Raw genomic sequence first — 27,638 nt, 5'->3', positions numbered from 1 at the left:
GATGTTTTTTTTTGTTTTGTTTGTTTTTTTGTTTGTTTTTTTGAAAGCAGTTGTAATAATACACAGTATTAATGAAATATTGACCCGGCTTTTAATACAAACAACGTTCTATAATCACCGGAACGGGGGCAATCAGATCACAACACATCGACATGATCACAGCTCACAAAACATCTCACTGGGGGGGAAATATGGCAAAAATATAGCATCTTCATTCATTAATAAGTTGGAATAAATTAATGTTCCACATATACAAAAACATACAATGGTAATAAGCAGAAGAAGAAATGTGATGTTTTATAAACCAGTGAAACAGAGAGCAGAATGAGGCCCTTGTGATGAAACGTAGGTGACCAGTCTCCACAATATCCTCAGAAATGCTTCATCACACTAATAAAACGTCCAGCCTTACATTACAGTAATCAGAGTTCTGATGGCCCTGACCTGCGGAGGTCATGGATCAGAGCAGAGTTTAAAAAACCTTGAGCAGTGATGAAGTCTCTCTTTCCTGCCTGGGGAGAAGATCATAATGTAGGATTGTTTTAGGGTTTAAACATGCGGACATGATCATGATCAGAGCTCCTCATCATCTGCTTCACATCCAGATCTGTCGTTTTCTCCCAGCTCTCCACCGTTTCTGTTCTCCGTGTTCCTCCGACGTCAAACAGCAGATGCAGCGTTTCTCGGCGCTTGGAGCTGTTGGTAAATGTAGAGCTACATCTGCTTTTATTAAAGTCGTGAAAATTGAGCTTCAGAGTTTTTTAATTGATCTTCGGGAGGAGGAACGGTGATCCATCAGTAATGCAGACTTTCTAAATGAAATTGATTTCAGATTTTTTACACGAGTTTTGCGTTAATCACAGTCGAGGCTATAATAACCCTTAGAGCCCCCAGAGCAGAGGGCAGAGATCGCTCTCCTCTGATTGGTGCACCGTGGCACTCTGTGATTGGCTGTTGTAGCCAAACAGATGGTTAATCTGTGTTCCTCCGAAGTCCAAACGAAAGTGTCCACAGTTCAGAGGGGACAGATTTTGATGCTGTCTGAAGTGGAGTTGAACTGACCCATGGCGAAGTCCAGTCCCACGCCCACGCCGCTGCCCACCCCGAACGCAGCGAACAGTGGCTGGGGGAAGGAGCCGTGGAAGGTGTGCAGGGGCACCAGGCTGTCATCCACGCTGTAGAAGGTCAGCTTGCCGGCGTCGCGGTCCAGAAAGACGCCCACGCGGGGGCAGTAGATCACCGGGATCTCCTCCTTCTGATTGGCGTGCATGGCGGCGCAGCACATGTCTGACAGCTCCAGGCTCCATGATTGGCTGTTGTATCCAAGCCCCGCCTTCGCATCTGCCCCTTTCCTGGGCATGGTGCCACTGACCACGCCCACCGAAGAGCCCCGCCCACGCCATTCCACCTCCCAGTAGCATTGAGCGGATGAAAGGGGCTGCAGGCAGAGGACCTGCGTCCAGCCGTCGAAGCGCTGGGGGCAGTCCGGGTACGGCTGGGATGTGGCCTGCAGGGTCGCTTTGGTTTCGCCTTCCGTCACAGCCAAGCGGCGGTGAGCCGTGTTTGGGTCAAGGGTCAGATCACAAGCATCTGCGAGAGACAGAGATGATGAGGGACAGGAGCTTCTTTGTTGAAGGAATGAAATCTTCACCACTGAAACCTGATTATCGCGATAAAGCTTATTATAATAATAAAATTCTGTATTCATAATTAATCATTCATATTGTCCGCCACTTGTTTCGCAGTATTTAGAATCATACTTCAGAAATATGCGAGTATAACGAGGGTTTCTGATTGTGATTGTTTGAGTTTTCATTCCCACAGAAACGAGCTCCACACCTTCTCGCCGCATTGCTGCTGGAGTGAAGCTTTACTTTCTCCCAGCTTTCCACCGTTTCTGTTCTCTGAACTTCACCTGCGTTAAAACGACAGCAGTGCAGCTCAAAAACGGCGTTCATCAGCGCACATCTGGCTTCAGGGACACGCTGAGATGTGTCCTGAAAAGGTTTTAAGACATTAAGGACAAGTTTTGTTGTCTTACCTCTAAAAATGTGTTGAAACTAAGAAACGTGTGAAATGAATGTGGACAGTTGACATGGTTTTACTGTGAGACTCCCAGGTTTGGGCCTTTTCTCAAGCCGTCCTGAAGTCCTCGGGCTGTAAAGCCACTTATAGTTTCATGTTTCGGTTCTTGATATTAATTGAAATTATTGTGAAATTATTTCCGATATTAACTAACAATACGAAACAGATGCAGAAGATGGAGATGATTTAAAGCTCAAAATCATCCCTGTCCATCAAGACATCAGGGACAGTCCTATTGGACGGTTCTCACTTTGGGCTCAGGCCGTCCAGTTTAATCGTCTGCTAGGACAAATGATTTTGTAACTCTGTGTCCATTACTCTTGTCCTTTAAGCTGATGGACATCAGACATGTCTTGGCTGATGGACTTGGGGTGGGCGTGGCCGCTGATTTCTTTAATTAATATTTTATGTATCAAAAGCCTCGATAATTGAGACTGAAGGTCAGCCAGGGTGCTGTGACTGCTGCTGTGGGCGGTTTAGGATAAACTTTCTAATCGTTGGATCTTTTGTTTTTTAGACTGAGGCAGAACCTCTAAGACTGAGCTCTGGGGTTTTTAGTCCCTACAGATTTCTTTGAAAAATTCCCAAAAAGAACGGACGCTGTGGTGAAGGTGAAGTGTGGACACACTGAGGCCTGAAAAGGAGCTGTCGAAGCTTCTGCGTCAGTGTCTGATCAAGTGAGTAACTTGTGTTTAACGTCTGTTTTGACTGGACGGTAAATGGATGAAAGGTGGCCTCTGGCTTTTACACAGTACTGTAACTCAGGGCTTCACTCACACTGCAGGAACTCGTCTCTGGTCCGGGGCTCCGGAGCCTGAATACTGTCGATGTTGATCTCTCTCACTGAGGTAAAGAGAGAAAAGGAGAAAATAAACTGCAGGAGTTCGTTAAGGAGCTGTTTAAGCGCTTTAGAAAGGCTGTGAAACACTCACATGTGGGGAAAACAGGACCACTGAAATCGGTCGGAGAGTCGAGGAAGAGGCCGGGATTTACTGTAGGGAGGAAAAGGCCGTCAGTGTCTGCCTTTGAAGTCACTCTTTAGTTAGTGTGTATCTAATCAGTGTGAATATACATTAATATCTATAGATTCATTCGCCTGCTCTGTGATGAGATCATAACAGCAGGTACTGAAAGTCTGAAGTCTGTAAGGATGGGAAGCAGGTAATCACCTTCTGTTGCTCCAGCTGATAAGACTAAAAACAGTGAACAGAGAGAAAAATCAGTTTGATCTGCTTTGATCTGTTTATATTAAAGTCAATTTATCTGATCCACTGCAGACAGTTTCCCCTTTAAACGCAGACGATCAGCCGCAGCACGTCTGGCGTCTGAAGCCGAGGGGCTGATGGAGGTACGGCGTGATAAATGCTCCACCTGCACGATTATTTAAATGAATGGACACAAGTGTGATGCACAGCTAAAACACCAATAGCGCCACCTGGAGGCCTGACTTTTGTCTGTGTGAGATGACTTCACAAACCATCATTGCTCGAGTGTGTGACGACTAAGGCTTGTAGGTCGGATTAAAGCTGATTGGGACTTCGGACGCCAGATGTTTTTGGCTGATTTGTATTCGAGGGGATGTGGAAATTCAGATTTTAGTAAAATGATCTTTAAGCTCTGCTTGGAGAAGATAAAAGATGATACTGTCGATCTGGGACCGTATCGTGGACAGCGGCTTACATGGATTGGCTGAAGCAGGGTTCTGAGACTCCACCTCTTCCTGTACAGTGGGCGTGGCTTCTCTCACTATAAAAAAATAAATCAGTGGGGTCAAAGGTCTCAGTAGCAAGTCTTAGAAGTGTGGAGCATTCCTATTGGACGGTCCATTTTAGTGAGAAATCCCGTTTCACTGACGTGGTCACAGTGGTCAGTTCAGACCAGACTTTAAAGGGGAACTCCACTGATTTTTCTAAATTTCTGCATCATTGAGTGGGTCACATGCAAACAAGTCTGAAGCCTTAATTGCTCCTAAAAGCACCTTCATGGAAACCTGTTAAATAAAATGGTCAGCAATACGTCTCCGGGTGCCTGACCGATTGCTTTGTGACGAACTTTTAGCCCAAAAGGCATTTTTAAAAAGCTGTTCTTGGCAGAGACGTACATGCACGACATTGTATGACCAAACAGAGACCGAAGGAGATATAGATATTTTCTTTACCGTCATCAATATTACATATAAAAGGTTCCCTGCTGGTTCTGGATGGTGAAGTAAATTGTCTATATCTGTGTTGTGGCCATGTGACCCGTGGTTCCCATCACCGCCACTGTGGACACGTCTGAGTGTCACACCAGGACCACTGTGAATGACTCTGGTTACGTCTCGGTGGTTAAAAGTTAGAGCAGCAGCTGAATCGTTTTTCTGTGAAGATTTGTGTTTTGTTCTGTGGCTGTGTGTATAAAGTTTAGGCGCCGCTGGTCAGATGACATGTATTGTTGACTTTGTAAGTGAAACACATCCTTTACAGTGAACACACTTCTGCACATTTTAAGGCACAGTTACTGTTATTTGCTGAATTTCACATTCAGAAAAAATAAAACCTAAAAAGTGAAATTTTTATTCATTGTTTTATTTTTTTGCAGTTTGTTAAACTCAGAAACGAACACACTGCAGTAAAATGTTCAACATGTCGTATTTGTGTGCAGAGGATTATTGTCGCTTAGAGAATCAACAAACCATGTATTTTGATTGATTTTTTAAAAATAGTATTCTTTATACAGGATTTTACAGTATATATTTATTTATGTAAATACTTGGTCAGTTTACAGCTAATTTACCTTAGTACATCCTGATTGAGAGTAAATTACTACATTAACAGGTAAAGGGTTTTTAGTACTGTTCAGTTTTGGGACACAGGTCAGAGATGAGCATCTGCAGTAGGAAGAACAGGAGTTTAGCAGAGAGAGAGAAAAACCAGAACAGCTAGAAGTGTGTCTGAGCGTGTGTGAGTGTGTGTGTGTGTGTGTGTGTGTGTGTGTGTGTGTGTATCTGAGTGAGTGAGTGAGTGAGTGAGTGAGTGAGTGAGTGAGTGAGTGAGTGAGTGAGTGAGTGAGTGAGTGAGTGAGTGAGCGAGCGAGCGAGCGAGTGAGCGTACGTACGTACCGCTCTCCTGTCTTTTCTTCCTGTTTCTTGGTAAGAGTGAACTGAGACTCCATCGATCCGCTGATTGAGGAGAAAGAGGAGAAAAGCAGGTTCAGACCAGGTGAAAATTCCAGGTCTTTGACTCTAAACTCTTCCTCGCCGACTGTGTGTCGGCACGTCTGTCGTCTCTTAAGATTAAACTGGCTCCCTGTTTTCACTCGGCATCATCAGTTCTACACGTACAGTGCTGTGAGCTGTAAGCATCACGTAAAACATGATCCCTGATCTGTTCTCCTCCTGTAGATCAGACTCCTGCTCGCTCCTCAGTAATGCTCACCTCCTGTTATCCTGTCTTCATTTACATACGCTGTGCAATTTCTCAGCTTAGGTTTGGAAAAAGCCCTTAGCTCTAAGAATTGCACTATATAAATTAAACATACGAGCATCATCATCATCATCATCATCATCAACATTATCGTCATTATCATTATTATCATCATTATTATTATTATCATCATCATTATTATTATTATTATCATCATCATCATTATCTTTATTATTTGAAGTCCATGTATTGCGTCTCACATTGTCTCTGTGCCTGTTGTCGAGCTGGGGTGTGCTGTGACCTCTGAGAGCTTGTCAAATCCCCGTTAGCTGAGAGATAGAAGCACAAATATAATGTAGAGTTATTATCAGTAGCAGTTTGAGTATCACTCTACCGCCGGTCACTCTACCGCTGGTCACTCTACCCCAGTCACTTTACTGTAGGCTACATGACAATTACATAAACCTTTCATCACAGCTGACTAAACCCACATAAACATTCATGAAGGCTTATTCCAGTAATCAGCAGCTGTTATAAAGGCTGCTTTTGACAAATTTAGTGTTAAGCTGAATTAACCCCCCCCCTCCTCTGTGTCACATGACCAGTTTTTAATTGACATTAGATGATGTCAGAAACTTCATAGCGTGTTATGACAGCTGACTTTGTAGCTCAGCGTGTTGATGGAATGCCAAACACATGACGGTGACGATGTTAAACGTGACGAGTGGGTTTTACTGTAGAAATAAGACGGTTATTAGGCATCAGCCTTTAGCGCAACAGCCACTTACTGGAATAAGTCTATGAATGATTATGTAGGTTAATGTAATTGTCATGAAACTTTGAGCCTCGCACACAGTAAAATATTACTAAATTACATTTAAATTACACTGAATATTAAAACATCACTGTTGGAGGATTTCATAGAACATTAACACACAACAGTGATTTGGGGAATTTGCACATTAAACACTCCCAAATCAGAGCAAGCCAATCATCACCTTCAGATCAATGCATTTGTATATCACCTATTATTATTATTATTATTATTATTATTATTAATATTATTATTATTATTATTATTATTATTATTATTATTAATAATAATACCTGTCTCTCTCTCCTCTGTCTTCTGCCTGTCTCTCGGTCTGATGGAACTTAAACTCCAGTTGTCAGCTGAGGATAAAACAGAAAATGATTGTGTGAGTGTGTGTGCATGTGTGTATGTATATATATATATATATAAAATGTGTGTGTGTGTGTGTGTGTGTGTGTGTGTGTGTGTGTGTGTGTGTGTGTGTGTGCGCGTGCGCTTCACCTTGTTGTCTGTCCTCTCCTCTCTCTCCTGCCTGAGGCCGCAGGGGTCGTACACTCCGAGTCTCGGCTGATAAGGAGAGTGAAAACGTGTAAACAGTGTTTACTTCATTCCCGTCAAGTTGCTCTAGATCCTAAATCGATGACCAGCTTCAGACGTTTTGTAAGTGAACTCAAGGCTGAAGCAGCAGAACCTACACAGTTAACTGGTATATCATGAGTTTAACATGCTGGAAAAAAATCAAACGTTAAATATAAAATGACCCAAAGCTTTTGTGCAAGCAAATCCGCAAATAAACGGTGCCTGTGCAGTGAAGTGCGCAGGAGTGTGTCTGTAGAGGAAGTGTAACTTCAGCAAAATGTTGTTTGTGTAGGGGCGCGTAAACTTTTACACACGTGGGTTTAGGTTAAAAACACTGATCTGTAAAATCCAGATTATTCCTGTAACACTCAACACCGGTTTGGAAAACGCAGGCTTTTCCGGTCTGCGTGAGTGTTTGTGTCTCACCCTGATCGTCGTCGGTGTTCCGGCTCTGTCTGCTCCGAGATCTCGAAGAGCTTTCGGTCTCTCTCTCTGCAGACGGAACACGGGTAGAACACTGTCAGATCAATAACACCTCAAACACACACTCCTACCAACAGGAACAGCAGAGAAGGTTCTCTGGAGTGACACCATACAAGAACCACTCTTTAGGAACCTTCCAGTGGATGATTCATTAAAGAAGAGCTTCGGTAATGAGTTGCAAAGAACCTTTTCACTCTTATAATGATGATGATGGTTCTTTAAGGGTTCTTTAATAAAGAAAAGGTTCTCTATAGCACCAAAAAGGGTTGGTCTATTGTTAGCAGCTTGACATCATAAGAATAGAAGAACCTTTTTAGGTGCTATGTGGAACCATTTTCAAAAAGATTTGATGTAGAACCATCTGCACCTTCTCCAACAATCTGAAGAACCCTTTCACAATGCAAAGAACCCTTTGATTTTGCAGAGGGTTCTGTGAGTGATCATGGTTCTATACAGAACCATTTTCTTTACTAAAGAACCCTTGAAGCACCACCTTTTTAGAGTGTAAATGATCTTTGGTTTTTATCAGTACAGACTCGTGAGTTTACCTGGCTCTCTCGCCTCCCTCCTCTGCCTCTGCCTCTCTCTCAGAGTCAGTGAGCTCACACTCCAGCCATCTGCGTGGAGGAAGACGTGATTACAGTGGAAAGGCACTGATGCTCAACTGACCACACCATCTTAACTGACATTCCATTACAGTACATAACCAAGTTCAGCTTTTATTAATAATTCATATTAATGGCTCAGAGGAAAAACACTGCTGTAATATTTTAATCCTCGCAGCTGCTGCTGGTTGGTTGGTGGTTTTGTCCTTTGATTCTTCTGTTAATGTGTTTCAGGAAAAGTTTCCGTATTTAACGGAACTTTATTTCGGCTCGGTTTTGATCAGCGTGGGTCAGCGTAGGTGGGTCTAGCCATAGGTGACATGGTGGTGAAATGGTGGTGATATGATGGTGATGACGTGGTGACATGGTGGTGATATGATGGTGATGACATGGTGGTGATATAGAGGTGACATGGTGGTGAAATGGTGGTGATATGATGGTGATGACGTGGTGACATGGTGGTGACATGGTGGTGATATGATGGTGATGACATGGTGGTGATATAGAGGTGACATGGTAGTGATATGGTGGTGAAATGGTGGTGATGACGTGGTGATATGGTGGTGACATGGTGGTGATATGATGGTGATCACAGCAGACCACACAGTGTTTTTCAACATTTTCAGTTCAACATAAGCCCAATTTATCAGGTTTAGCAGGTACATCTCCCACCTTGCTCTGTTTCCTCTCTGGCTTGACTGGTTCTCGGTCTTGGAGAGCTCGTCCCTCTCTGGGCTGAAACGTGATAAATGTTCAGACAGGAGGATTTCAGTGTGTATCATGTCATATTTTACACAGTCAGGAACACAAAACCTGATGATCGTATAAACACTAACTCCAAACGTTTGAACAGTAGTGAATGTGTAGAATTACAGACTGCAGTCCGGCTGTTACTGCACAAGCCTCCCCAGCCCATTTATCAATGACCAGTTACTGACCGCCGGATCACTGCTGGGCAGTTAGGATTTGGATGGTGGATCATTCTCAGCACAGCTGTGACACTAGCATTATAGTGTTTGTGGTGCTGGTGGGAGTGGATCAGACACAGCAGTGTGGGTAGGGTTACTCGGTTTAGAGTGCTCCACATACCAAAAATGTCAGAAACTGATCACTGATGAAGGTCCAGAGTTTGGTTAGTACAAACTGCACAGCAGCAGGGCTGAGATACAAGGGAGAGGTTTCCACTAACGTGGCCAGTGAGTGTATCCACACACAGCGACTCTGCGCTCAGACTCACCCTGTGACCCATTCCGGCTCCTGTCCTGCGGACGCGCTGCTGGCCCTGGACACAGGCAGCGAGTTGGAGGTTATTGTGTTCTGTGTCTAAATCAGATTTACAGATTTTCCCTTTAAGTCTATTAATCAGTGAAGACATGTTTGGTGTTGAAGGCTGACTCTTTACGAGGCTGAGGCGGCTCACGCGCAGTGGAAGCTTTACAGGACAATAAAAATGGACAAAACTCAAACTCAGCCTTCATGATGGCTGCTAGCCGCTGTGTAGAGGACACTAAGGCAGTTTGGACAGTGCTAACTGGTGGAGTTAAGCTTCTATTATGTGTTCACTACATTAGCCTCAGCGCTCCAGAGCAAGGCCAGCAGCAAACTTCACACATCAAACATGTCCAGACTGACCGACGATGTTTACGCTGTAAAGGATCTTGGCAGGTGAAAAGATCTTAAACAGAGCCGAGAACCTCGTTTTTGTCTCATTTAGAGATTTTAATGGATTTTATTATGTACATATCTCACCGTAATTCCTGACACAAGCAAAATGATCTGTTAATGTACTGAAATATTCCACATGTCCACTAGATTTAAGATCATTTCACTGGCCTGGACATCAGTTTTTAAAGTGTGGGGTTTTTCTGGCAGACGTTCCTATAAAGATGAATAACAAACGTAAATCTGCAGCTCAGAGACTTTACCTGGGCCTCGAGCACTCACGGAGGGCAGGGGCGGGGGACCTGCAACACACACACACACACACACATACACACACCATGCATATGAGACCTCAAACATCTCCTCAGACAGGGTCCAGACTGCGCGAGAGTGCTTTTGGTACCTTGCGTGCGGCTATTCGCTGCTTTGCCTCCCAAACCTGAAAATACTAAAACACACCATACAGAGTCACTCAGGATCTGATTAAAGCCAGTCAGTGGATGAAGTTTACACTGTATTTGGTGGTGCAGTGTGGACATTTACTCACACTTTAAAAGGCCCTTTTGTCCACTCTGGCGGTCAGTCACCGTGAACGCTGTTGTGTTGAACACTGCAGGAATAAAAGTGCCATGTGACAAAGTGTGTGTCTGTGTGTGTGTGTGTGTGTGTGTGTGTGTGTGTGTGTGTGTGTGTGTGTGTGTCTGACCTGTCTTGTTGATCTTGTCCAGCTCTTGGTTGCACATGTTCTCCACCTTCTCTCTGAGGTCCAGAACAACAGAACGCACTGAATCAAATGAAGCCTCCACGTTAGCGGTCACGCCGCCGAGCTCACTGACCTCCGGAGAACACAGGCAGTGATACGTCTGAAACGGAGAGGGAAACAGGAAAGAACAGAGAAGCTCTGTTATTTGGAGCACTGCTCCTGTTCCCAGAGTTAGTAAATCCTAGATTAATACTTTATTAACATGAACCTTTTGATTGAAAATGAAATATTAGGTTTTTATATGTTTTGGGGAGTTGTGTTCTCTGTTATGTTCTCTGGTGGAAATCTGTAATTGCACCCAAGATGCTGAAGAACATTTGTAGGTTGTGCTTCTGACGGCTTCCATAGCAGATGAGTCAGATGTTTGTGAGTGTGTTGAAAGAGAATCCAGAACGTGGTGAAGGAACGTCTCGGAGGATGTGAGTGAATCATCTACTAATGTCACATGTTCATCAGTATAATATTGATTTTGAATTTTAGACCTAATCGTTGACCTGGACCATCTTCATGAGCCTGTGTGGTGACGTTAGTACATGAACACTGTTGTCATCACACACAGTATATATCAGTGTGCTTTTTATTCCTGACTCAGTAACGCTACTTCACTCGTTAATGAGAAAATAATACACCGTAAAGCTTTAAACATCATCTTCAGTTTGGGTACTTTAAAAGTTCCTTAAGTTCAGTTCAGCACAAAGATAAAGAGATAAAGAGGTCATCAGAGATAAAGAGGCCGTCATTTATTACAAAGATCTTTAGAAGTCTCCGCTCCGTGGTCCACAGCCACTTCATCTCTGAAAGTTCCTACCTTGAGGAAGTGGATGTTGTCCTGGCTCTTCACGAGATCCTTCAGCTCCGCATCTTTTTTCTTCAGCTGCTTTATTTCAGCTTCCAGCTTGTCCACAACCTCCTGAGCCTCAGTCAGTTTCTCCTGACCAGAGGACATCATCACGTCCTGGATCAGCTCCAGCATCCTCTGCACTGACCGCTGCAGCTCGGACAGCACTGTTTCCGCTTCTTCTTTCACCGTGTCGGATGAGCGCTACGCACACGTGGACAGACATACACCACCAAATTAGAAACGTCTGACTGCTACTATAATTCAGACGAAAAAGCGTGAATATGACTTTGTGAACTTCAGTGAAATGTTCTCTTTCAGGGGTTATAAATGATTTTATAGCAGGTTTTGGGCAAAATGCATGTAAAATATAGGCAATAAATTAGAGAGATTCATTAATCTGAGACTAACTGGCAAAAGAGTGATGTGAGTGAAAATCAACAAAATCTGAAAGATCTGTTTGATTTTAATGAGATATCGAGAGCAAAAATGCTCCACTGTACTAAAAACCCTTGGACAGCGGACGCTTTATGGATGTTTCTTACATCGATGCTTCAAAAGTGACTGTTTAAAAATTTTTTAAACAGTCATTTTTCAGCCGAAAATACGGCCACACCCACTTTTTTAAATACGAGGCTACAATTTTGTTAAGTATCTATTGGGTGCACTGGGGAGTTACACGAAATTCACACCTTTCAACACAAACACAGCCATTCTATTACCATCAGAAACCATCAGTGAGTTTTTAGATAATGTAAAGGTGCCAAAGGCTCATCGAAACGCCATTGCAAACAGTCAGAGGTGTCAGGAAATGCATTTGTTACCATTTCTTGTAGAAACTTTCTGTGAATGAGCTTTTGGAGGTGTTAAGCGCTTCAGACATCAGGTTTTATTTCTGACTCAGGAAGTTTTTCTAGAACTGAGTTTTCACATCAAACCCTGCTCAATTACTTTGTTCACATCGCAACCGTTTTACATTTACGGCATCTGGCAGACGCTATAATCCAGAGCGATTTACAATCTGATCATTTTACACAGGGAGCTGAAGGTGGTGTTAGGAGTCTTAGTCTATAGTGTAGGGTGTTTACCCAGGGTGGGGACCGAACCCCAGTCTACAGCATAGAAGGCAGAGGAGGTACCCACTACACTATCCAACCACTATATGCCCACTACACTATACCAACCACTATATACCCACTACACTATACCAACCGCTATATACCCACTACACTATACCAACCACTATATACCCACTACACTATACCAACCGCTAAATACCCACTACACTATACCAACCGCTATATACCCACTACACTATACCAACCACTATATACCCACTACACTACACTACACCAACCGCTATATACCCACTACACTATACCAACCACTATATACCCACTACACTATCCAACCACTATATACCCACTACACTATACCAACCACTATATACCCACTACACTATCCAACCACTATATACCCACTACACTATACCAACTACTATATACCCACTACACTATACCAACCACTATACACCCACTACACTACACCAACCACTACAACCATTTCATAAAGCAGTAATTCTGAAAGAACTGCCCTTTAAGCAGACCGGAGACATTTCACATTCCCACAGTGAAAGTGATGTCACTTTGTGTTTGTCTTAGACGTGAGTGTCTATTTTAGTCTTACGCATGTTACCAGTCCTGCCTGTGTGTCTGAGACAGTGCAGGGTGTGTGCCTGCGTTACTGGATGTGTTGCTATTTGTGTGTAATGATCTTCAGACTGCAGCTCTTTTCTGTGTCTGAAAGAATCTGGGTTTTGAAAAGGTGTGTGTGGGTGTGTAGAGGCTGATACCTTTAGTGTCTCCAGAACTTTCTTCATGTCCTTCAGCTCTCTCTCTCGCTCCTGTAGCCTCTGCTGGTTCTCCGTCTGCACTGCAGTCAGTGTTTTCTGAGTCAGAATCAAAGGCGGTCAGGGTGAGTTCACTGGTGACTGACAGGTTTGCAGTGCATCAGTGTTAGAATGTGTACAATATTTTACAGAAGTTTACTGTGTAAGAAAGTGTGATAGATTCTTAACGATACACACATGAAGCAGTTTACTGTATGTAGGAGTTTTCAATTTAGGGAAATACATGTTGGAGCAGTTGATATGGGTCACTGATCTAGGTCAACGTATTAAATATATAATCAAATACAGCAGAAATGAAGCCCAACATTAAATGAGGGATGTTCTGATTCGATAAGCAGGAATGAGCTGGAATGACCTTTGAGGATGACAGTGGACAGTGAGTGGACACAGTGTTTAAAAACTCCAGCAGCACCGCTGTGTCTGTTCCACTCGTACCAGCACAACACACCACCTGTTAGTGGGAGAATGATCCACCACTCAAACAGTACCTGCTCTGTGAGGGTCCATGGGGGTCCTGACCACTGAAGCACAGGGTAACAAAGTATCAGAGAGACAGATGAACTACAGAGTGAAGCTATACGGTCAGTGGAGCTGATAAAGTGGACACTGACTGTAGATACGAGGAGGTGGACTTGGCGATTTAAGCTGATGCATGTCTGCCTGTTTGGCCCACAGCAGTTCAGCCCTGCCCACTCAGTCTGAGGTTATAAGTGTTCCAGTCTAGACTGCTCTTTAAATAAGGCACAAAAACAGTGGCTGTGAAGTGGTCATGTAAAGAGGAGTCGCTCTTTTGGTACAGAAAGGTGATCAGTGGGACTCAAAGTACAATGAAAATGTGGGGTCTTTTCATTGCCTCATGCTCTACAGCTAGAAACATCTCATTATGTTCCTCCACTCAGTGGTGTGTATCGTCAGCGTGCATGTGTGCGAGATCTCTGTACCTGTTTCTCCACACGCTCCGTCTGTGTGGACACACACTCGTGACCCTTGTGCTGGTTGCTGGTGCACAGCCAGCAGACGTAAGTCTGGCAGGAGCGGCAGTAGAACTCCTGTAGGTACTTGTGCTCGGGGCAGATCTTCTGGGTTAGATCAGCAGTCGGGCCAATTAACTCATGGTTCTTCAGATTAGCCTGAGTTTGATGAGGTTTCAGGTGGGTTGGGCAGAAAGAGGCCAGGCAAACTAGGCAGGTTTTGACGGCCGCTCTGGGCTCCTGGCACCGGTCACAAGGCACAGCGGAGGCGGGCAGCCGCTTTGGCTTTGGTGCGCTCTGTCTGGCTTTGGATTGGGCAGATTTGGCCGCTTGCCTGGCATTCCGGATGGACTCCCGGGCCGAGGAGCTGAGGTTCCCGCTGCGGAGTTGCTCCACGGCCTCAGCTAGCATGGTGTTGCGGCAGAGCTGAGGCCGAGGGCTGAAGGTCTGTCTGCATTCTGGGCAGCTACAGGTGCCGGTCTTCTGCTCCTCAGAGTCCCAGTGGTCAGCGATGCAGTCCATGCAGTAGCTGTGGCCACAGGGGATGGTGACCGGGTCTGTCGGCAGGTCCAGGCACACGGGGCAGTTAAACTGCTCCTCTGTCCACAAACGACCGCTGCTCATCTTTTGGGGAAGACGCTTGAACCAAATAGAACAACAATAAAACTAAAAAAAGCAAATGGATGAAGGGAAGAAGAGGAAGAAGCTCAAAACAGATAAAATGATAGAAGAACTCCAAATCAAACAAAATCAAACAAAATCAAACAAAATCAGAAGAGCAAATGCACAGTTGAATAGAACTGAAACACAAACGGAGAGAAACCCAAACGCTCTGAAGGACAGAAGGATCGCGCAGCTGGTAATGAGGGTGAGGTGCTGTCACCAGACCCACTCAGGTATTTAGGGGTGTGGCTGCGCTCACTGAGCAGGTTCAGGGAGAAAAACTGGTGCGTGTGAACTTCCCCATCTGTACCTGCCGTTCCAGCATTCCTCTCTTTCTTTCTTTCATAACTGCCCTTTCCGGTGTGGCCCTGAGGAGGATGGGTTCCTCTTACGAGTCTTGGTGCCTGTCAGTGTTTCTTCCTGGTTTTTCCTGACTCTGTCTACCTTAGAGACCCTCATTAGGGGCACCTACACCTGTGGAAAGTGCCAGGACTTGAACACATGCCGGTATCACTGCTGGTTGAGATAGTACACTGAGGAATGTCTGGCTCTGTGGTCAGATGAAGGGCTAGAAAATGACTAACACAGACTGGGCTATAGTCCCTATCATACAGCAGCGAGGTGGTGCTACAAGAGGGGGGTTTCTAACAAAGCGTGCAAACGCCACAGTAGAATTCCCGTTCCGAGACACTCGCTGACAGTCGTGAATATTGAACAGTAGAACACAATCAAAACAACAGCTCAGATCAGCAGAGCTGGTCACCAGCAAACTAGCAGCACATCTAAAGAAAAATGAGTGTTTTTTTTTTCCATTTTTATTTTTCTACGTCATTTGAGTTTGGTGGCTTTGTGAAAATGTAATAAAAGACCAATAAAAATACTCTAAAATCTATTCACATTCATTTGCGTTTAAAGTCGATGTACGTTTGCCGTCCTGTAAAGTCACCGTTTTGGTAATAAACGATTTTCTTTGGACGGCGACCCTGTCGATTTCCTTGGTCACCAGCAATAGAAGCTATTAGTCTGATCACTGGAAAAACCAGGACACTGCTGCTGTCTACAGAAACAAGCATGTCCATTTCACTTCAACTTTACTTCTAATGTAAGTCACTGTAAATGTTCTGGGCATTTTTATTACTTTGTTCATTATTTAATTGAGTGTAAAGGACAGCTGTCGTGCTCAAGTGATGTAGAAAAATAAAAATCTGAAGAAATTATGTTTTTTTGCTGCAAACGTTGCTGGACGACCCACGACACCAGCAGCAGACCAGTTGAGTGTTGTTGCAAGTAATTTTTTTATGTCCAAAAGTATCTAGACACCACTTCTAATTTGTGAACTTGTAGGTGTTCAGGTGCCTAGAAAAGCACTGCTATTTGAAAGAAACGCTCTGAAGCAGCTGCACATGAGCCTGAGGTTAGCCTCCCCCCATCATAGTAGAACTGTGTTCTCTGGAGTGTTGGCACTCCATCCAGTACCTTTGGGATGAGTTGGATTGACCAAGAAATGACCATCCAAACATCAGTGCCTGACCTCCCTAATGCTCTTGTAGCTGAATGCAATCAAATCATCGCAGCAATGTTAAAAAGTCTTTCCAGGACAGCAGAGGCTGCTACAGCAACAGAGGAGGACAAACTGTATTAATACCCTTGATGTCAGGAGAGGGGTCAGCTGAGCAGGTTTCCACTGGACATTCAGTACCTAATAAACTGGCACTGAGTGAACACAATATACATAAAGAGCATGAAGGATTCACAGTGAGGACGTCACACCAGTGAAACAGCAGCCTGATTTATTGAGTCTGACTCCTCTCTGTCACCTAAAGGTCTCAGCGTAATACAACATGGGTTACACCTGTGTCCTTTCCTGTAGGGGAAATCTCCCAAAAAGACACTTTTATACATATAGACTGGGCTTAAAGGGCCCTTGTACTCTTTAATCCCACCTGCATTATCAATAAGCCATTCTTTTATCACGTACAGTAATTTATTTTAATAAGGATAAGCTTACAACAAACAATATGTTTTAATGAACAACGCAGATTTCAGTTGGGAACCATTGTTATGAAGAATTTTAGGCCTTAAAGCGAGGGCTGCTCCCTCTAAGCCCACTGACATTTACATCACATTTACTTAGAATTAGCGCACACACACACACACACACACACACACACACACACACATTTTGTAAGCCGCTTCTCCCTCAGGGCCACGGGGTGGGGGGGTTGCTGGAGCCTGTCCCAGCAGTAATGAGAGGTAAATACAGACGAAGTGCTGCCTGGCACATCCTCAGATATGGTGGGACTGATATATGACACCTGTGTAATGACTCTGACAACAGTGAGGTCGTTTTAAACAGAGTTTTAAAATGTCCATCTAATGAAACACATGGAACCAGATGGGGCTCAAAATATTACACACCCTGCTGCGCAAGCTCCACCTGTGGAAGGTATTCATGGCATGCAGTTTTATTTGTCATCACTAGATGTCACTATACACTGCTTGTTTTATGATCTAAAACAGAACAGAACTGGACAAAAACACACACAAGTAAGCTGTCTGGGTGAAACTGCTCATGTTAAATGGCCAGTAGTAAACCAAACGACTTGGGACAGCAGTATCAATCCTCAGATCCCAGTATGTAAACCAGTAACCCCAGGATGGTTACACAGTATAGGTGGGTTAGAACTGTAACAGGTGTACATGTGTAAGAATTCTCCTACAGAAAGAGATGAATTAATTCAATGGTTACACACCCCTCATATGAAATACGTGTGTGTGTGTGTGTGTGGTGTGGTGTGTGTGTTGTGTGTTCTGCCCTCGCTACAATGCTCTCTGTGTTTGATCTTATCAAAGTGCTTTTCTTTCTTCACCCTCACCCTGGCACCACCACACACTGACATACCCACAAGACTGTGTGTGTCTGTGTCTGCTGTGTCTGTGCATGTGTGTGGGTGTGTGAGTGAGTGTGTGTGTGTGTATGTATGTGTGTGCATGTGTGCGTGTGTGTATGTATGTATGTATGTATGTATGTATGTATGTGTGTGTGTGTGTGTGTGTGTGTGTGTGAGTTTGTGTGAGTGTGTGTGTGTGTGTGTGTATGTGTGTGTGCCATTAGGGGTGTACTTTGTGTACTTCTGGTGCCGGTCCCAAGCCCGGATAAATGGTGAGGGTCAGATGGTTGTAGATTTTGCAAAGAGAATGGAAATGGCTGTGGTGAACACGTATTTTCAGAAGAGGGAAGAACACAGGGTGACATACAAGAGTGGAGGGAGGTGCACACAGGTGGATTATATCTTTAGCAAGAGATGCCACCTAAAGGAGATTGTAAAGTGGTACCAGGGGAAAGTGTAGCAAGGCAGCATAGGGTGGTTGTCTGTAGAATGAGATTAGAAACAAAGAAGAGGAAGAGAGTGAAGACAGAGCCAAAGATTAGATGGTAGAAGCTGAAGGAGGAGGATGGTTGCAGGCAGTTCAGGGAAAAATTGCAACAGGCCCTTGGGGGCAGTGAGGAGCTACCTGAGGACTGGGAAACTACAGCTAAGGTGGTGAGAGAAACTGTGGCAAGAAAGTGTTGGGTGTTTCGTCTGGTCAGAGGAAAGAAGACAAGGAAAGTTGGTGGTGGAATGAGGAAGTCCAGGAGAGTATTCAGAAGAAGAAGGCAGCTAAGAAAAAGTGGGATAACCAGAGAGATGAAGGAAGTAGGCAGGAGTACAGTGAGGCTAGTCGCATAGCGAAAAGAATGGTGGCAAAGGCAAAGGCTCAGGCCTATGATGAGCTGTATGAGAGGCTGGACAGTAAAGAAGGAGTAAAGGACTTGTATCGTTTGGCTAAACAGAGAGATAGAGCTGGAAAGGATGTACAGCAGGTTAGGCTGATAAAGGATAGAGAGGGAAATGTACTAGTGAGTGAACAGAGAGTGTTGAGTAGATGGAAGGAGTCTTTGAAGAACTAATGAATGAGGAAAACGAGAGAGAGAGAGGAGGACAACAGGGGGAGAGCTAGTGGATCAGGAAGTGCAGAGAATTAGTAAGGTGGAAGTGAGGGCAGCTTTAGGGCAGAGTGTTGGTAGAGAAGTACAGAGAAGGTCAGAAGGAGCTGCATTGTGTCTTTGTGGATCTAGAGAAGGCATATGATGGGGTGCCAAGAGAGGAACTGTGCTACTGTATGAGGAAGTCAAGTGTAGCTGAAAAGTATGTTAGGGTGGTGCAGGACATGTATGAGGATAGTGAGACAGTGGTGAGGTGTGCAGTTGGAGTGACAAATGGTTTCAAGGTGAAGGTGGGGTTACATCAGGGATCAGCTTTGAGCCCCTTCTTGTTTGCAATGGTGATGGACAGGTTGACAGATGAGGTCAGGCAGGAGGCTCCATGGACCGTGATGTTTGCAGATGACATTGTAATCTGTGGTGAGAGTAGAGAGCAGGTGGAAGAGAATCTGGAGAGGTGGAGGTTTGCACTGGAGAGGAGAGGAATGAAGGTCAGTAGAGACAAGACGGAATACATGTGTGTGAATGAGAGGGAGGCAGGTGGAATGGTGAAGATGCAAGGAGTAGAGGTCGTAAAGGTGGATGACTTCAAATATCTTGGGTCAACCATCCAGAGCAATGGACAGTGCAATAAAGAGGTGAAGAAGAGGGTGCAGGCAGGATGGAGTTGGTGGAGATGGGTGTCAGGGCTGATGTGTGACAGAAGGATAGCAGCAAGAGTGAAAGGGAAGGTTTACAAGACAGTAGTGCGTCCTGCTATGATGTGTGGTTTGTAGACTGTGGCTCTGTCTAAAAGACAGGAGGCTGAGCTGGAAGTGGCGGAGATGAAGATGCTGAGATTTTCGTTGGGAGTGACAAGGCTGGACAAGATTAGAAATGAGCAGATCAGAGGGACAGTGAAGGTGGAGCAGTTTGGAGATAAAGCCAGAGAGGCCAGGTTGAGATGGTTTGGACATGTGTTGAGGAGGAATAGTGGATATATTGGTCAAAGAATGTTGGAGATGGAGCTGCCGGGCAGAAGGAGAAGAGGTAGACCTCAGAGAAGGTTTATGGATGTAGTGAAGGTGGACATGGAGATGGTTGGTGTGAAAGAGGAGGCAGTGGATAGGGCAAGATGGAGGCAGATGATCCGCTGTGGCGACCCCTAAAGGGAGCAGCCGAAAGAAGAAGAAGAAGTGAGTGTGTGTGTTTGTGTGTGTGTGTTGAGTGTGTGTGTTTGTGTGTGTGTGTGTGTGTGTGTGAGTGTGTGTTTGTGTGAGTGTGTTTGTGTGTGTGAGTGTTTGTGTGTGTGAGTGTTTGTGTGTGTGTGTGTGTGTGTGTGTGTTGAGTGTGTGTGTTTGTGTGTGTGAGTGTGGTTGTGTGTGTGTTTGTGTGTGTGTGTGTGTGTGTGTGAGTGTGTGTGTGTGTGTTTGTGTGAGTGTGTTTGTGTGTGTGAGTGTGTGTGAGTGTTTTTGTGTGTGTGTGTTTGTGTGTGTTTGTGTGGTGTGGTGTGTGTGTGGTGTGTTCTGCCCTCGCTACAATGCTCTCTGTGTTTGATCTTATCAAAGTGCTTTTCTTTCTTCACCCTCACCCTGGCACCACCACACACTGACATACCTACAAGACTGTGTGTGTGTCTGTGTGTGTGTTTGCATGTATGTGGGTGTGTTTGAATGAGTGTGTGTGTGTGTGTGTGTTTGTGTATGTGTGTGTGTGTGTGTGTGTGTGTGTGTGTGTGTGATCTCTGTGGAGGTTGGAAGTGTGAACTTATTTTCACTTAGAAAATCGAAGCCGGTCAGGGGCTGTTCAGAGTTTTAGAACAGTAAATGTGATAATTATGTAACACGAAACATTAAATGTTATGTAAACATTAATGTGTCAGTTTGTCAGAGGATTTCATCCTTTATTCAGTCATATGAAAACGTTTCCCGTCAATTTAATTGCTTTTATTGACTTTCTGAGCATAAATGAGTTAAACATCCTCTACACAGAACAGATTTCTGTAGATTTCAATGTACAATTACTGTTTATTTGCTGAAATAACTTATTAGAAAATAACTTTATCATATCTCTTAACTGCTGAACATTCATTTCCCCTTTGTCTCCGGCTGCTGTGCCTTTTGAACCCTGTGTCTCATGACCACCTGCATTTAATAGTCATGTGACAGTTTGCATAATCATTTTTGGCTTTAGTAAATAGCATTTATATTCAGGCTCACTGTCAGCACGTATTGTGTTTTTTTATTGTTACGATTTTACTTATGTTTTATAGGCTTGAGCTTTTCGTAAAGCAATTTTTAGCTCAAAATAATAACAATAATAATAAGAATGTGATTTTATCACTGTTATTGTTATTAATGTTAATGATGATGATAAAGTGTAAAGCGAATCTTAAAGCGGCACTGTGTGAGGTTTTTCGTTAAAACTCAAAAGGGGAGCGTTACGGTTTCAGTACGAAAAACTAAAATATAATGTTTCTGCTTCTGCCCAATCCTCGTCCCGTAGATCTACCACTCTGTAGAGTTTAGCTCAAACCCAAATCTAACACACCTGATCCAGTTAATCAAGGCTTCCAGGAACATCTTACTCAAAAATACGTCCTTCCCCAAGTTTGCTGTTTCGGTGTGTTCACAATAGTCAGATTCATCTGCTCACGTTACAAATCATCAAAACCTGCAAAGTATACCTTTACCTTTGAGTGGATATTTTGCGGTTCCCCTCATTAGTAGTGAAATTTAACGATATAGGCGTATTGTTAAAAGTTGGATGTTGCCTGAGGCAAAGCTGTGCTCATTATATGCTGTTATGTAGAGTGAAAACCGAGATTAAAGAGCCGACAAAGGCAGGAATAATCAGAACGGTCCAGCGCTCCATCCTCATCCAATATTTATGACCCTCTGTGCGGAGTGGAGGAGAAACGATAGAGGGATGTGAAGAGATGGTACAGTATTTTCAGGCGTGTATGGAGGCTCAGCTGTTCCATTTCTGTACAGAGCTGATCTGGGACTTACAATACCTGTCTGAAGTCTGGACATCGTTACATTTAAAACTGAACAAGTCTTCAGCACATCTTCTTCTGCACAGACACACACACACACACACAGACACAGAGACACACAGACACACACACACACTCACACAGACACAGAGACACACAAACACACACACAGAGACACAGACACACACACAAAGACACAGACACACACTCACACAGACACACAGATATACACACACACAGACGCACACAGACAGACGCACACAGACAGACACAGAGACACACACACACTCACACAGAGACACAGACAGACACAGACAGACACAGAGAGACACACACTCACACACAGAGACACAAACATACACACACAGAGACACAGACACAGACACAGACACACACACACACTCTCTCTCTCTCTCTATTTCTCTATCCTCTTGTTCAGTCCTAATCCCCTCTCTCTCTCACAGCCCTGATTGTGCATATTAATTATTATCGCTGTAAATAGAAAACCATTAAGAGGAGTGATGAGTAACAGGACGGACATCGCATAAGAATCATTATTTCCAGTTTCTTAGACAACCATTCACAGCATAGCATCAATCCTGGATGTGTGTGTGTGTCTGCGTGTGTGTCTGTAGGCGTGTGTGTGAGAATAGTAAGAGAAAAAGAGTAAAAGAGACAGTGTGTGTGTGTGTGTGTGTGTGTGTGTGTGTGTGTGTGTGCTGTGATGCTGGTGAAGAGGAAACCTGGAGCTACTAGTGTTCGCTAGTCGTCATGATTCTTTACCTCTGGACGAGCCACAGGAAGTATATTGTTCTTTTGCGCATGCAGGTCAGTTTGGGAGCTGATCTGTTCAGACTGATGTCGCATACACACCAGATCAAAATCAGAGAAAATCAGATTTAGGCCACTTTTACCTGCTGTGTGAACGGAGCCTAACAGAAACAGATTGGCTGCAAAAAAGAAAATTTACTCACAGACACTTTATAAACTATACTAAACTATACTCCACACGCACACATCCTAAAAACGGAATCACACCCCGGATATCTTAAACTTACACCTGAACCTGAACACACCCCAAACCAGCTCACACCCCAAACATATTCACACCCCAAACCAGCTCACACCCCAAACATATTCACACCCCAAACCAGCTCACACCCCAAACATATTCACACCCCAAACCAACTCACACACCAAATTAACACACCCCAAACCAGCTCACACCCCAAACATATTCACACCCCAAACCAACTCACACCCCAAATTAACTCACACACCAAACCAACTCACACCCCAAATTAACTCACACCCCAAACCAACTCACACCCCAAACCAACTCACACACCAAATTAACTCACACACAAAACCAACTCACACACCAAATTAACTCACACACAAAACCAACTTACACACCAAACCAACTTACACACCAAACCAACTCACACACCAAATTAACTCACACACCAAACCAACTTACACACCAAATTAACTCACACACCAAATTAACTCATCTCGCCACGGTGTGTCGGTCCTGTCCTCCAGTCTCTTCCTATTAAAAACCTTCACACAGGCTGAGTAAAGCAGGTCACCAGAGACTGAACTCAGGTCCATTCTCAGCTCTTCTTCACGGTCCAGGAGGGGGCGCTGACACCCCTGCAGGTCAGGAACAATGGTAACCTTGTGGAAGGGGTCATCCTCATCAGGGCTGAGCACTCCTTCACCATAGTCCTTTATCAGTCCTCGTTCCTCAGAGGACAGCACCGACCTTCAACACTGCAGGAGTTTGGCCACAACATGCAAGGACCTCACCCCCAAGCGCACCGCCAGGTCCTCTACACGGTCCAGACCAGGTCCTGCAATGTCCGCTAGATGAAGGAGGGTAAAGATGTTGGATGAAGCAAGAACCCTGGCCAGTGCGGGAGACGTTTTTCTTGAGACGTCGAACCGAGACCCATGAATAACAGGTTCCTCCAGAAGCCAGTGTAACGAAGGTGCTGCTCATTCCAGACATGCTAAAAAACTCCAACTTCTAAAAAGTCCACGATAAAACACAGGCAGGCCATCAACGTCCAGCATTTTAGCACTCATAAAAAACAGAGCTCTGTCCAGTCCCATTCGCCCCACAGTGTGTAAAATCCTGCATGCCACTTCTCTCCACACCAAGTCTTTAGGGCCACTAAGGAGTCTCTGAATGAACTGGAAGCGAAAGGCAGCAGTCCTGCTGGCTAAGTGAACCAGCCCTTGTCCTCCTTCTTCTTTAGGTAGATAGAGGACGGCCTGTGGTAACTAGTGCAATTGGTCCCAAAAAACGTCCACTAGCAGTGCCTGCAGGTCAGCAGGTCATTTGGTGGGGGATCTACACAAGCCAATTTGTGCCATAAAAAGGAAGGAACGAGGTTATTAACAACGAGAACCCGTCCCCGATAAGACAGCTGAGGCACTAGCCAGTTCCATCTGCTGAGTTCGTCCCTTCACTTTCTCAACTGCACCCTCCCAGTTTTGCTTTACATGCTCACTGTCTCCCAAATACACTCCCAGATATTTAAACCCACCCATCCTCCATGACAATCCAGGCAGTGTAGGTTCCCCATCAGTCCAATCGCCCACTAGAACAGCCTCACTTTTACTCCAGTTCACTTTAGCAGATGATAGATTCCTAAAATCATTTAAAACATCCACTAAAATGTCCACATCCCTCTGTGAGCTGGTTAAAACCACGAGATCCTCCACATAGGCTGAAACACAGACAGGTTGGCTACAGTTTGGTGCACCAAGGCCAGAGATCTTCTCTCTCAGCTGGCACAGGAGAGGCTCGATTGATAACGAGTACAACATGCCAGAGAGAGCACAGCCCTGTCTGATGCCTCTGCGGACTTTAAAAGGAGCACACAAACCACCGTTAACTTTGAGTACACTCTCAATGTCACTGTACAAAACCTTGATCATGGCTATAAAACCTGGGTTGAAGCCAAAGTTCTCCAGAACTTTCCACAGATATCCATGTCCAACCCGGTCAAATGCCTTTTCCTGGTCTAAGAAAATAAGACCAGTCCTCAAACCCAATAGCCTGGAGACGTCCAAAACATCCCGAATTAAGTAAACATTATCAAAGATACACCTACCAGGCACACAGTACGTCTGGTCACGATGCACCACCTGCTCCATCACCTTCCCCAGTCTGGAGGCTAACGCCTTTGAGAGCAGCTTGCAGTCTGTGCACAGCAATGCCACAGGGCGCCAGTTCTTCAGCACCGTCAGGTCTCCTTTTTTTGGCAGCAGGGTCAGGACAGCTATCCTACAGCTCAGGGGAAGTTTTCTAGCAGGGTGGCAGACTGCTGTGTGATTCTGGCCTGCAGTGGGAAGAACCTCTCCTCCACATCCCGGCAGCTGGCCCACTCACTCTCAAACAGCTTGGAGAAGAAGCTGACTGTCTGCTGGCGAATTTCAGAAGGCTCAGAAATGAGATCCCCTGATTCAGGCCGCACATCATGCATAAACCTTTTCTGTCCGTTTTTACATTCCAGACCAAAGAAGAACTTTGAAGGAGCATCCAGTTCCGTCACATTCCGGAAACGTGAACGGACCAGCGCCCCCTGTGCTGCAATGCCCAGTAGGTCAGCCTTTTTTCTTTTAAGAGCTGTAATATGCTCCTGATGTCCTGTGGCCTCCCCCAAACACTGGAGTGCCACTATTTCAATCTCCAGGGCTTTTAGAGATCGGATTATGTCCCTAGTGACATTGAAAGTGCACTGTTGGCAAAACACTTTAATTTGTACCTTTGCTACGTCCCACCACTGCTGTAATGAATTAAAAGATGTTTTCTGTGACTTAAAAAAAAAAGTAAAGGACTCTTTAAAATTAACATCATCTAAAAGTGCAGTATTAAAATGCCTGTATGCACTCTGAGGCTTAACGTTTCGTTTAACAGTACACAGAACCATGCAATGATCGGAAAAACCAACAGGAGAAATAAAACACTGCGTAAAAACAGACAAGTGATGTCTAAAACTGTAAAACCGATCGAGTCTGGCCAACGACAGGGCATTATCCCTGCAGTGTGCCCATGTGTACTGTCTTTTGTTACCATGTAAAGTCCTCCATATGTCACACAGGTCATGAGCCTCTAAGAGTTCACACAGGCGTCTGTGGGAAGCAGTGTGTGGTTCTGGGTGGTTCCTATCCAAGATGTCTGCTGTGCAGTTAAAATCCCCACCCAGGACTAAAAAGTCAGTAAAAGATTAAAACACTAAGCCTGTCCAAGAAAACCATCCTCTCCACGCCCACAGTGGGAGCGTAAACACAAATAAAAACAAAGGTTTCGTTCTCATAACAGGCTTGTACTTTCAACAGCCTCCCAGGTAAAATCTCAACTACTGTGTACGAGTGAGGAATAAAATTACTCGAAAATAAAACACCAACTCCACCACTTACAGTGGAGTTATGGTTTAAGATGACCAGCCCATCCCACTCGTTACCCACTGCTCACACGTGCGCATGCGCACAGAGAGAGACAGAGAGAGAAGAGAGAGAGAAGAGAGAGAGAACAGAGAGAGAGAGAGAGAACAGAGAGAGAGACAGAGAACAGAGAGAGAGAGAGAACAGAGAGAGAGAGAGAGACAGAGAGAGAAGAGAGAGAGAACAGAGAGAGAACAGAGAGAGAGAGAGAACAGCGAGAGAGAGAGAGAACAGACAGAGAGAGAGACAGAGAGAGACAGAGGGAGAGAGAGGGAGGGAGAGAGAGAGAGAGAGAGAGAGAGAACAGAGAGAGACAGAGGGAGGGAGAGAGAGAGAGAGAGAGAGAGAGAGAACAGAGAGAGAGAGGGAGAGAGAGAACAGAGAGAGATACAGAGGGAGGGAGAGAGAGAGCGAGAGAGAACACAGAGAGAGAGAGAGAGAGAGAGAGGGAGAGAGAGAGCAGAGAGAGAGACAGAGAGAGAGAGAGACTTTTATTTAATCACTTCAGATCATAAACAGTGCTACTCCCACAATGTGATGGCCCCTGACCAATGTCAGCCCCAAGGACTGGCCAGAACTAACTCACCTTCCACCACAGTGCAGAAAACATTATTATAGCACCATTCATACTCAAACACTTCCCGGCTGTTCATCGCATCATAGAACTTAAACTCAAAAACAATCCTGGATTTCACTAAAGCGAGGAACAAAGGCAAAACGTCAGGACCAGATCTGCTCTCTGCTTTGCTTCTTCTCGAATTATAAACAGCGAGCTCAGCCTGGCCAACAACGATATTAAGCAGCTGCCATTTGGTTATCTCTTTTCTGTGATAACCAGCTCCCAAAATAAAAACATGTGACATAAAAATTCCCCACACTTCATGAACATGAAACTCAGTGTGTCTCAGTCTCTCTAAAACCACAAAACACACTTTTATCACTGACATGTGGATTAATAACGGATACAAACGAGTTCACAGCCACAGCCCCGTGTAAAACTCTCCACTGGAGATCACTAGATCTCTTTACTAGAGGGGGTTTGTACAACACCCTCCAAACCAGCCGCTTGTCTGTCCCCAGCCCAAGTTTCCCTCTCCACACTGTGTCTGCCCTCCCATTCAATACCGATCTATGAAGAACTTTAACACAACACTTATACAGAATTTTACCTCAGGCTGTACATAGATTTATATGTCGAAGTCCATTAAGACCAGTAAGGCCAGTTTTTGGGAATGGATCCCCTCCATTAGGCACTTTACTCCCGCTCCTAACAGTCCTAATTTACCGAATGGACATCTGGCCTAGAACAGAAGCAACGGCCCGGGCATCCTCCAGCCCCGTCCAGCTGCATCCACCAAGTGGCGTAGTTTGACCATGTTGGATGTACAAAGAGTCCAAGTGAGGCCAGGTACACCTTCACTCGCAATGTCCAAGTGTGACCC

At 44.7% G+C, this 27,638-nt stretch overlaps 1 protein-coding gene across 4 annotated transcripts; it reads right to left on the bottom strand.

Moving 5' to 3' along the window:
* Nucleotides 1-68: 68 nt before the first annotated feature.
* trim25l (tripartite motif containing 25, like) lies at nt 69-27,432 on the bottom strand. Of its 4 annotated transcripts, XM_037536494.1 has the most exons (22): nt 24,864-24,931; nt 23,240-24,097; nt 14,084-14,752; nt 13,086-13,181; nt 11,204-11,437; nt 10,339-10,495; nt 10,180-10,242; nt 10,036-10,080; nt 9,896-9,934; nt 9,208-9,252; nt 8,643-8,705; nt 7,914-7,982; nt 7,309-7,374; nt 6,805-6,870; nt 6,597-6,662; nt 5,750-5,818; nt 5,186-5,245; nt 3,766-3,831; nt 3,255-3,278; nt 3,018-3,077; nt 2,863-2,928; nt 69-1,590 (listed from the first exon to the last, which is right to left on the bottom strand). In XM_037536494.1, the coding sequence occupies exons 3-22, from the start codon at nt 14,735-14,737 to the stop codon at nt 1,016-1,018; spliced, it is 2,583 nt and encodes an 860-aa protein (XP_037392391.1). In that variant the 5' UTR covers nt 14,738-14,752; nt 23,240-24,097; nt 24,864-24,931; the 3' UTR covers nt 69-1,015. The 4 variants fall into 4 exon arrangements, with proteins under 4 accessions (XP_037392391.1, XP_017559152.2, XP_017559150.2 ...); XM_017703663.2 differs by lacking the exons at nt 23,240-24,097; nt 24,864-24,931 and adding an exon at nt 27,366-27,432; XM_017703661.2 differs by lacking the exon at nt 23,240-24,097 and having other exon boundaries at nt 24,864-24,950.
* Between the last annotated feature and the right edge of the window lie 206 nt (nt 27,433-27,638).

This window comes from Pygocentrus nattereri, chromosome 30 (assembly GCF_015220715.1).
Source record: "Pygocentrus nattereri isolate fPygNat1 chromosome 30, fPygNat1.pri, whole genome shotgun sequence".
NCBI classification, from domain to species: Eukaryota; Metazoa; Chordata; class Actinopteri; order Characiformes; family Serrasalmidae; genus Pygocentrus; species Pygocentrus nattereri.
The sequence above is the reverse complement of the archived record's forward strand: the minus strand, read 5'-3'. Positions and strand labels throughout refer to the sequence as shown.